Here is a 10326-nt window from a genome sequence, read left to right as displayed (position 1 = left end):
GAAAGAAACATGGAGTACTTTCTTCATGCCAGCGTGGTGCCGAGGGCTTTCAATGCATCCAGCCCCTGCCAAAAACCCCATGGTCGGGATGATCATTCCCATTTTTTTTTAATTTTTTAAATTTTTTTTTATTTTTTGAGACGGAGTCTCTCTCTGTCACCCAGGCTGGAGTGCAGTGGCATAATCTCGGCTCACTGCAACCTCCATCTCCTGGGTTCAAGCGATTCTTCTGCCTCAGCCTCCCGAGTAGCTGGGATTACAGGCGTGCGCCACCACGCCCGGCTAATTTTTGTATTTTTAGTAGAGACGGGGTTTCACCATGTTGGCCAGGCTGGTCTTTTTCTTTCTTTTTTTTTTTTGAGACGGAGTCTTTCTCAGTCACCCAGGCTGGAGTGCGGTGGCGCGATCTCGGCTCACTGCAAGCTCCGCCTCCCAGGTTCACGCCATTATCCTGCCTCAGCGTCCCGAGTAGCTGGGGACTACGGGTACCTGCCACTACGCCTGGCTAATTTTTTTGTATTTTTAGTAGAGATGGGGTTTCACCGTGTTAGCCAGGATGGTCTCGATCTCTTGACCTCGTGATCCGCCCATCTCGGCCTCCCAAAGTGCTGGGATTACAGGCGTGAGCCACTGCACCCGGCCCAGGCTGGTCTCAATCTCCTGACGTCGTGATCTGCCCATCTCGGCCTCCCAAAGTGCTGAGATTACAGGCGTGAGCCGCCGCGCTGGCCTGATCATTCCCATTTTATAGATGAAGAATTTGAGGCTCAGAGAGGTCAAATGCCTTGCCTAAGGCCACACAGTGAGGAAGTTATGGAGATTGTGCCCGCCACAGCTGCTGCTTTACACCAACAACTCGCTACATGTTCATGCTGAGATGCAGGCAATGTTGTCCAGTCCATTGTACAGATAAGTGAGCTGAGACAAATTACTCGCCCGGTCACCAGCTAGCAAGTGGTGGGACAAGGCATGGAACTCATGTCCATGTGATTCCAGTGCCACCTGTCTGTGGCTGGGCCTGCTTCTCAGTGGCTGGCTCCATAGTCCTCCATGGTGGGAAACACGAAGAGAGGGGGAATGGGGACCCACAGAGAAGAGGGGACCCCGCTGGTATCCCCAACCCCTCCCACACACGCCATTAGTCGCTCTCACCCCAGCACAGTAGACAAAGGCAGCCCCATAATTGGGAGTGAGTATTTCATGCATTCCCCCCCGATGTTTTATTGGGTGGAGAGATGCTTGGAGACCAAACGGATGGCGCATGCTGTTTATAAAGTGCGTGCAGTTTATTTCCCGAGTTTTTGCAATCTAGATAACAGATGGTGCCCTGAGTGGCTGGCGCTGCCTCCGTAATGGCGGCACCGAGCCTTTGGAGAAGTATTAATAATAGATTGTGTTGATGAGTTTGGAGAAAGTAGCAATCGACCCCCTGCTGCCAAGGCATTAGCGGCTGTTCTGAACACAGCCAGCATTGTGGCTTTGACTGCAAATGCAGGTCACCCGCCCTGCTGCCCTCTCCCCAGCCTAAGAAGGTCTCCTCTCCGGGAGTCACCCAAGGTGTGCTGACCCTGGCCTGGGACCCTGAGAGCCTGGCTCTGCCATGCTAGCAGCGACACGGCCAGTGTCTGTTCACTCGGAGGCCACAGAGGTCAGGCTGCAGACCTTAGTGTGGCCACTAGGTCAGATGGAGTGTGGGGAGGGGACAGAGGGGAAGTGGGGGTTGGGGAGGACCACCCTCCATGTCAGAGCACCAGGTTCTACAAACCCAGGCTCCTTCCTCAGCCCCTCGGTAGAGCTGGACAGCCAGCCAGATTCCTAGGGCCTCTACCTAAAGCTATCCCTGACAGTTGGGTAGGTTGTGCCTCGAACAAGGGGATTCAGCCAGAGGGCCAAATTAAAGCCAAAATCCAGCCCACATTCCCCTTGCAGAGCCATGCCCTGCAGGCTGGTGGGGTCCAGCATGCCCAGAGCAGAGCCTGGCCTCAGCCTCAGCTCACCCCAGGCCTTTACTCACCTACTCTGTAAACATTCACGGAGGCCCCCTTGAGGATCAGATGGGACCAGGTCCTGTCTCAGGGAACCCCAGTAAAGTTGGTAGAGTTGGGCACCAGCAGAGACATGCATTGTCATTCTGCTGTGATACCCGTGCATTGAGTTACATGCTCAGCATCCTCGAATCCTGACAACAGCCTTCAGGAAGGGCTTGACATCTACATTTTACAGGAGTAAACTGAGGCTGGGGGAAGCTCAGGGGAGCATAGAGAAGGCCACCTCCCCCAGACTGGGGCATCAGAGGTTTCCCAGAGGAGGTGGCATTGGAGTTGGGCATTGCAGGATGAGTAGGAGCCTGCTGGGTAGAATAGAGGTGGGTGGCAGGGGTCGCTGGGGGTGCCCCCTGCTGAGTGCTCTGGCCAGTGCCCAGGCAGCATGCAGAGCTCAAAGCGGCCCTACCCACTTCGCCCCACCAGCTCACCGTGGGCGGTTCTGATGGCAGCCCCGGGAAGGGAGGCAGGCGAGTGCCTCCCATTTATGGCCATTTCTGTTCCAGAACCGATTAGTAGAGAATTGCAGCTGTAATCTATGCCCGTGATGGCGGGCCATAAAGAGGGATGGGATGTGCACAGCGCTCCCAAGGTGGCGCCCGCAGACGTGGCCCGGGGACGCCGGGAATGAAAAATGATTTTAATTCCCTCCCAGCAGCAATAATTTGATTCTTCATAAATTTTTCCATCAAAGTGTTGTTGAGCTGAGTTCCCACAGAGCAGGACACGTGACAGGGTGGAGGAGTGTCGGGAGGAGCAGTCAGCAGACACAGCAGAGGAGGGGCCGTGGTACCTAGCCCCTCCCGCTAGTGCTGGCCAGGGCCCAGAGACCGCCCCCCCGGCCCCCGCCGCCCTCGTTTGTCTGCAGAGATGATGGGAGATGGGACCACGTTGTCATGCGGGAGCTGGATTAGGCCCAGCCTGGGAGTTGCCTCCAGCATTTACCCATGTAACTCTGAGCAAGTGACTCTGCCTCTTAGCACCTCAATTTCCTCATCTCTAAAATGGGGCTAATGTTCATTCTCTTCTTGTAGGGTTGTTGCAAGGATTAAATGCATCTCTGCACGTAAGATGCTTAGAGTCGGGCTGGCACTCTGTACGTGTTCAGTGAATATCTGTTCGTGATGGAGATGCATAAGCCGAGACGGAGGGATGGGAAGGTGTTAGCCAAGCCAAAGGACAGAGGAAGATGTGTTGAAAGGCTGCCACGATGGTGCTCTGGAGAAACTGCAGGCTGTTCTTTGGGGCTGCAGCCTGGGGAGGCAGAGGGTAGAGAGGGAAGAGGCAGGATCATGAAGGGCCTTGAGTGCCAGCCTCAGGAGCTCAGATGGTCTCCTAAGGGCACTAGGGAGCCATGGAAGAGTCTGGAGCAGGGAAGCAGCTTGATCCGATTTGTATTTTAGAAAGATCCCCTGGCTCCTGTGTGTATGACGGCTCCTGTGTGGGCTGTGGTTTGAAGGATTGAAGGGGCCAGGAGCCCAGAGAGGGGACCAGGCAATTGCTCAGGCAGGAGAGGAGGGGCCCAGGCTGGGCAGTGGGTTGGGCAGGGAATTGGCTGGATGTGTTGGTGAGGGAGGATCAGAGGAGAGGCAGACCAGGGAGCTGAGGGAGAAAGGATCCTTTCCAGACAGGGGCTGATCTGGCCCCCAGGGAAAGTTTGGGTGGAGCCTGCACACTGCCCTCTAGTGGCCACCATGGCTCTGAGCTGGAAGGGCCCTGAGCTGCCATGCCTGGGACAGGTGACCCTAGGCAGGATGCCAACACTAACCCCAGGGCCTCTGGGGGCCTGTGGGCAGAATAGGGCTGCAGGGCCCTTCTACTGTCTGGCCCAGTGCCCAAGGAGGGCCTCTCCCTCCCACCTGGGCCTGAGGGTCAGGGCGGCAAGAGGGAGAGGCCCTCGGGGGGAGTGGCCCCTGGGAGGGACTTGTGAGTGCAGCCAACACACCCGCTTTGTGCATCCGCAGGCTCTTCGCGGCCAAGTGCAGCGGCTGCATGGAGAAGATCGCCCCTACGGAGTTTGTGATGCGAGCGCTGGAGTGCGTGTACCACCTGGGCTGCTTCTGCTGCTGCGTGTGTGAGCGGCAGCTACGCAAGGGCGACGAGTTCGTGCTCAAGGAGGGCCAGCTACTGTGCAAGGGTGACTACGAGAAGGAGAAGGACCTGCTCAGCTCTGTGAGCCCCGACGAGTCCGACTCCGGTGAGGCCTGGCCTGAGCTGGGGGCAGGCCTCGGGGACGGGGCTCACTGGGGTGTCCTGGCGGGGAGTCCTGGCTGGAGAAGCCACCTCCTGCTTCCAGGACTTGAGCTGCATACAGATGGTGCATGTATATCCAGATGCACACGCGCACTGATGTGTCCACCTGCGTGCACATGACACGAACGTGCATGTTCCCAGGCACACTACCCCTGAGACCTACACATCCATACACATAAACACATGTGTGATCACATGTGTACACATAAGCACATAAAATGCACGCCTGAATACCCCTTCCCTGAGCATGGATACATGTACATATATGTGGAGATATGTGTTCACATATCTGGGAATGCAAAAGCCACACCCAGGTACACACACACAAGTGTACACACTTAAGCATACACACACACACACAGACACCGCACACTTGTGCACTAAACACCGATCCACATGGCTGCACATACATGTTTGTCCACATGCTCACATGTCCTGTGGCTTGTGCTTGTGTGCACACACACCTCTTGTTCTCTGGCCCACCCCCCTTGCCCTCTCTGTTTTGATGCCCCCCCCCCCAACCCGCAGCCCAGCGCCACAGGGGTCTTCACCAGCACCCGGTCTACAGGCTGGGGATGCCTGAGAGGCAGGGATCTGATGTGCCCTCCCCTCCTCAGCCCCCTGGAGCCTTCAGCAGTGGGAAGCAAACAGCCCCAAGCCAGCCTCTGTTTCCCAGCTGAGGGGAGGGGACTGAGGCCTCTGTGCTAGAGGGGAAGACCCCATTTCCCAGGGTGAAGGACCCTCCCTACTCTGCTCTAGCCCCCAAAAGGACAAGGCCAGTTTGAAGCCCTCCTGGCAGACAGGGCAAGCCCAACCAAGAGTGAGCCTTAAGGAGGGAAAGGCCAGGAGGTGGCTTTGGCCCTTGTCCTGGGAACAGTGGGGAAGGACTGGAACAGGGGGCATGAAGAGGAGTTGTCCTGGTCTGCCAGGCCCCATGGGTAACCTGGAGCCCTCTGGCAACAGGATCTGCCACATGGAAAGGGTTTTCCATGGCCAGGGCCTGCGTGGAGGCAGTGAGCCCACCACCATCTGTCCCTACCCATCCCTGGGCAGGGCACCGCTGCAGCCAGCCCCATGGCTCCTGAGGAAGAGCAGAGGCTGGCCAGGCCCAGCAGAGGGGGTCTCAGTGGGAGCAGATCACCCTTCTCACACTCCAAGGAGAACAGGAAGACCAGCCTGGGTGGGGGCAGTGGGAGGCCCAGTGGTGGCTGGGGAGGCTTGGCCATCCATCTGGGGCTGCTGACATTTCTGAGACCCAAACCTGGGGCAGGGAAATGCCGTGTGTGTGTGGTGGGTGTGGCTGTAGCGCTGGTTGAAGTGCATATGCTTCCGCACACTGTCTGTGTCTGTCCAGATACATGCATGCCTGTACGTTCCTGCCTGTGAGCATGGGCCCATGTGTGTGAATACGCCTCATTGCCGCCTGACGCCTTTGTGGGGGGCCCATCGTGCATGTGCCCAGCGGGTGAGGTGTGCATCTTGGAGTGTGTGCGGTGCATACGGACGCTGCGTCCCTAGCCACCTCTTGTGTGAATATCTGCCCGGGGCCGGCATCGTCTTTGCTTGCCCCCACTTTCGTGTGGCTGGGTCCACACAGCCAGGCTGCATGTGCATAACCATGTGTACTCGCAGGGTAGAGCAGGCAGGAGACGAGGGCCCAGGCGAGGCAGGGCCTGTGGGCCAGGGGAGGGAAGGAGACCTTATCCTGGGGGCACTGGGGAGCCATGGCAGGTATCAACAGAGGGGACAGGCTCCTGTTGGGCAGCAGCAGGTTGCCTAAGGGGACAAGGCTGAGGCCCGGGCTGCCCCTGCCCCTTCCTCACAGGCCGGGTTGTGTCCCCCACAGTGAAGAGCGAGGATGAAGATGGGGACATGAAGCCGGCCAAGGGGCAGGGCAGCCAGAGCAAGGGCAGCGGGGATGATGGGAAGGACCCGCGGAGGCCCAAGCGACCCCGGACCATCCTCACCACGCAGCAGCGAAGAGCCTTCAAGGCCTCCTTCGAGGTCTCGTCCAAGCCTTGCCGAAAGGTGAGGGGCGGCCAGGGGAGCAGGGCTGAGGCTGGTGCCCACACACCCACTGCCTTTCTGGAGACCACCCCCTGCTCCTGCTGGGGGCAGGGAAATCCCTCCATCCTCCATCTCCCCCCACATCCCATCATCCCCCTAAACCCGCCATCTCCCAGCTGCTGCCCCTGGATGGCCTGACCTGATCCCCCTCTCTCTGGGCCAGGTCCGAGAGACACTGGCAGCTGAGACGGGCCTCAGTGTACGTGTGGTCCAGGTCTGGTTTCAGAACCAAAGAGCAAAGGTAAGAGGCCACCCTCTACCCCCACTGGCCCCAGGTAGGGTGGGAGTAGAGGGGGCAGCCAGAAGACTATGGTCCAGGGGGCGTAGGGCTGGCTGTGCCTGGAGGCGAGGGGCAGCACCGGCCTGAACTGCGCTATCCCTGCAGATGAAGAAGCTGGCGCGACGGCACCAGCAGCAGCAGGAGCAGCAGAACTCCCAGCGGCTGGGCCAGGGTGAGCCAGGGCCGGGACTGGGGCTGGGCCTGGGCCTGGGTGAGCTGGGACAGGGGCTGGGGCTGGGTGAGCCTGGGCCAGGGCTGGGACCAGGGCTGCACCTGTCCCCGGGCTAGGGACAGAGGGGCCTGGGGTGTTTCTTTTAACAAAACTTCTGAAAAGCCTTCCACCAAGGCCATCAGATCCCAGGAAACTTCTGCTTTAAAACCACTGAGATACAGAGAAATAGAGAAGCCATGGGGACTAGGGGACCCAGGGAGGAGAGATGGCAGAGTGGTGGCCTGGAGGGTTGGCAGAATTTCTGCAGTCAAAACAGCAACGGTCTCCTCACACTCACTGCGTGCAGACATGGGTCTCAGCCTTCAGCACACCCCATCTTGCCCTGTCCTCGCAGATCACTGCAAGGAAGGGTATCGCCATGTCCCGTTTCACAGATGAGGAAACTGAGGGACTGCCTGGGATCCCTCAGCCAGTAAGGCGCAAAGTTGGACCTCAGCCCCAAGCCTGGAGCTCAAAGCCTGTACCTTTAACAGGATGGCGCTACCACCCTGCTGGAATTCTGCAGACAAAGCTTGTCAGGGCGTGAGGGGCCTGCTGAGTTGGGAGGGACTAGTTTCAGGGGCATGAGTCAGGCCGCCTCATCACTGCTTTACCAAACACTGTGTTTCCATATCAGAATCTCGAGCCAGGGTTGGTCTCCTGGGCCTTCAAGGCCATGAGGGAGGAGCAGGGAGCTCCCTGGGGCTGCTGAAGCGGGTGGGAGACAGCTGCCTGTGCCTCGGTGACAGGGAGGCTTCTGGGCAGGTGCCAGGACACCAATGGGCAGATACCCGGGCACTGGGGGCCAGGCCAGTGTCCCAGGCTGGACTGGGCTTCTAAGGACACAGCCTTAGCGCCTGCTTCTTCCTCGCTTCCCCCTCTGCCCCTCCTGGGGCTGCAGTTACTGCCTCTGGTCTCCCAGCCAGGTCCTGGACTGTGTCTCACCCCTCAGTGTTCCCAACTACTTCCTGGACACAGCCTCCCTGAGAAGGTCCCACAGTCCCCCCAGCTCATCCCAGCCCATGCCATACCCTCCATCCTGCCTCCATCCTGCCCACATGCACATGGCATGCCCTGCTCCTCCCCACCCTTCTCTGCAAATGGCAGCACCATCCGCCCTGTCGAACCAGGAACCAGGAGTCACCTCTGACCTTTCTCATCCCATGCTGCTGAACCGCTGAGGTGCCAAGTTGGGGAGTGAAGTCTTCTCATGTCTCTCGCACCCTCCTAGGAGCTGTCTCTTCTACAGCTACCTTGACAGAGATCCCACCCTTCCTCTGGCTTCCTCCCCCACTGGCCCCAGCCTGGGTCTCCTCCTCCAGCCTTTCTCACCCTTGTCTACCAAACCCTCCTGCGGCTCCCAGCGGCCTCGGGGACCCCCACCCAGCTCAGCGCCCCAGGACTCCCCATGACCTGTGGTCCCTCTCGGCACCGACCTGTCTCCCTGGCTCTCGGCCCCGCGTGCTGCACCCTCACTTACCTGGCGGTCTGTCTCGTCCATGCGTTTGCCGCCCCTCAGCCTGGCTTGCCTTCCCTGCTCTGGCCTGTTGAGCCCCTGTTAGTTCTTTAAGTCACATCGGGGTGAGGGCCCTTTCCTCCAGGAAGTCTTCCCAGGGCCTCTTTGGCCTGGGTCTGGGACCTTGGTGCTCCCAGATGCAGGGCAGCATCACTATTGCCTGTGTGGGGTCTGCCTCCTCCCTGGATCCCCTGGAGGGGTGGAGTGGTGGGAGGAAGGAAGGTGGGGAGGGGAGGCCTCTGGCTTTTGATAAACTGTGTCTGGAGGAGGAGCTGGAATGTGCACCTGGGGAAGGGGATGGGAAGTCAGTGTCCGGACAGCTTCAGCCAGAGTGGGGTGCCTGGGCAGTCAGAAGGGGGTCAGACTGGGGAGGCTGCCGGTGAAGCTGGGCCATGGGGTGTCGCTGGGAGGGCGTGGGCCAGGCCAGTGGGTGAAGGCTCACTGTGCCCCCAGAGGTCCTGTCCAGCCGCATGGAGGGCATGATGGCCTCCTACACGCCACTGGCCCCACCGCAGCAGCAGATCGTGGCCATGGAGCAGAGCCCGTATGGCAGCAGCGACCCCTTCCAGCAGGGCCTCACGCCGCCCCAAATGCCAGGTGACCACATGAACCCCTATGGTAAGCCGCCCTACCTCCGCCCGCCCACCCCAGCACAGCCCTGCCCTCTGCCAGGCCAGGCAGACCTGGGAACATAAAGCCACCTGCTGCACCAGGGCTCAGGCAGCATGGCCAGCACAGCCCTCCTGCCTCCTGCTGACAGGAAGGGCCCCGGCCCCTCTTGGCCCACACTAGCCAGCAGGCCATCCTGTCTCTCCCTGGCCTCCAGTCACACAGCCTACAGGGCAAACAGGGCCCCCAGGAGCCCCAGCCTGCTCTGCGGTCCTGACACCCCTTCTGCCCCCCCAGGGAACGACTCCATCTTCCATGACATCGACAGCGATACCTCCTTAACCAGCCTCAGCGACTGCTTCCTCGGCTCCTCAGACGTGGGCTCCCTGCAGGCCCGCGTGGGGAACCCCATCGACCGGCTCTACTCCATGCAGAGTTCCTACTTCGCCTCCTGAGAGCCAGCCGGGCGCACGGACGCTTGGGCAGGGGCCTGGGGGGGACCGCCAGCCTCTGCGGCCAGCCTGGCCACCCCCGCCCTGCTCTCCGCACAGACTACAGACAGCCATACGGTGCCCTCCCCTCGGCCGGCAGGGCCTGACCACTGCCCGTTGGGTACAGCCAGATCGGTAGATGGGCACAGCCTGAGCAGGGGCTGTGTCCTGCCCACAGAGACCTTGTCATCCCCAGGGACCCAGAGCTCTCGACGGCCACTCGCCTCCCAGCCCCACCTTGGCCTCCATCACCTCCTCCCCATCTCTTTTTTGGGAAGCTTAAATTCTCTCTATTTTTTTAAATGTCCTCTCTGTGTCCATGGCCTTCCATGCAAGCCCCAGGACAATGGCGTCATGAGGCAGTGACCTGAGAAGCGTGTGTACCTGTGCCCCAGCAAGGGCAGGGGTGGCCTCTGGGGACAGGCCCACTGCCTGGAACCGCAACCGCCCCCCAGCCTGAGTCTGGAGCAGCAGTGGGGAGGGGCCTGAGGGGGAGGCACTGTCAGGGGGCAGGCTCGGGGCCTGAGCCTGGGCAGGCACAAAGGGACAGAGAGCCACATGCAGACACATGCAAACTCCCAGACAAACCCAGGAAAACACACACACAGCTGTGTGGGGACACCAGAAGGGATAGGGATGCTCAGCGGGTCTGCCTTGCCTTGTCAGAAAGGGACAAGGAGGCCAGATAGGGGCAGGGGACCCCCCACTTCTTAAGAGCTATTGGAGAGGGAGGAAAGGGAGAGGAAGAGGGGAGCTTGAAGCACTGGACCCAGTTGTATCCCAGCCTGGGCCCAGATGGGGGGCAGGGAGGGCAGCCCCAGGCCCCGCCAACTCTAGAGGCAGATGGAGCCCCCAGA

The 10326-nt window shown here is 59.9% G+C and overlaps 1 protein-coding gene across 1 annotated transcript in view; it reads left to right on the top strand.

Moving 5' to 3' along the window:
- The window catches only part of LOC108531389 (LIM homeobox transcription factor 1-beta), an 85630-nt gene extending 75854 nt beyond the window's left edge, over window positions 1-9776 (top strand). The window contains exons 2-7 of the mRNA XM_017874810.1: window positions 4007-4239; window positions 6142-6323; window positions 6526-6603; window positions 6748-6814; window positions 8823-8987; window positions 9276-9776. Coding sequence (XP_017730299.1) covers window positions 4007-4239; window positions 6142-6323; window positions 6526-6603; window positions 6748-6814; window positions 8823-8987; window positions 9276-9433 — 883 coding nt within the window. The 3' untranslated portion in view covers window positions 9434-9776. The remainder of the gene's footprint in view (window positions 1-4006; window positions 4240-6141; window positions 6324-6525; window positions 6604-6747; window positions 6815-8822; window positions 8988-9275) is intronic.
- Window positions 9777-10326: the final 550 nt, after the last annotated feature.

This window comes from Rhinopithecus bieti, unplaced genomic scaffold (genome assembly GCF_001698545.2).
Source record: "Rhinopithecus bieti isolate Rb0 unplaced genomic scaffold, ASM169854v2 scaffold_7967, whole genome shotgun sequence".
Lineage (NCBI taxonomy): Eukaryota > Metazoa > Chordata > Mammalia > Primates > Cercopithecidae > Rhinopithecus > Rhinopithecus bieti.
This window is presented reverse-complemented; position numbering and strand designations above follow the sequence as displayed.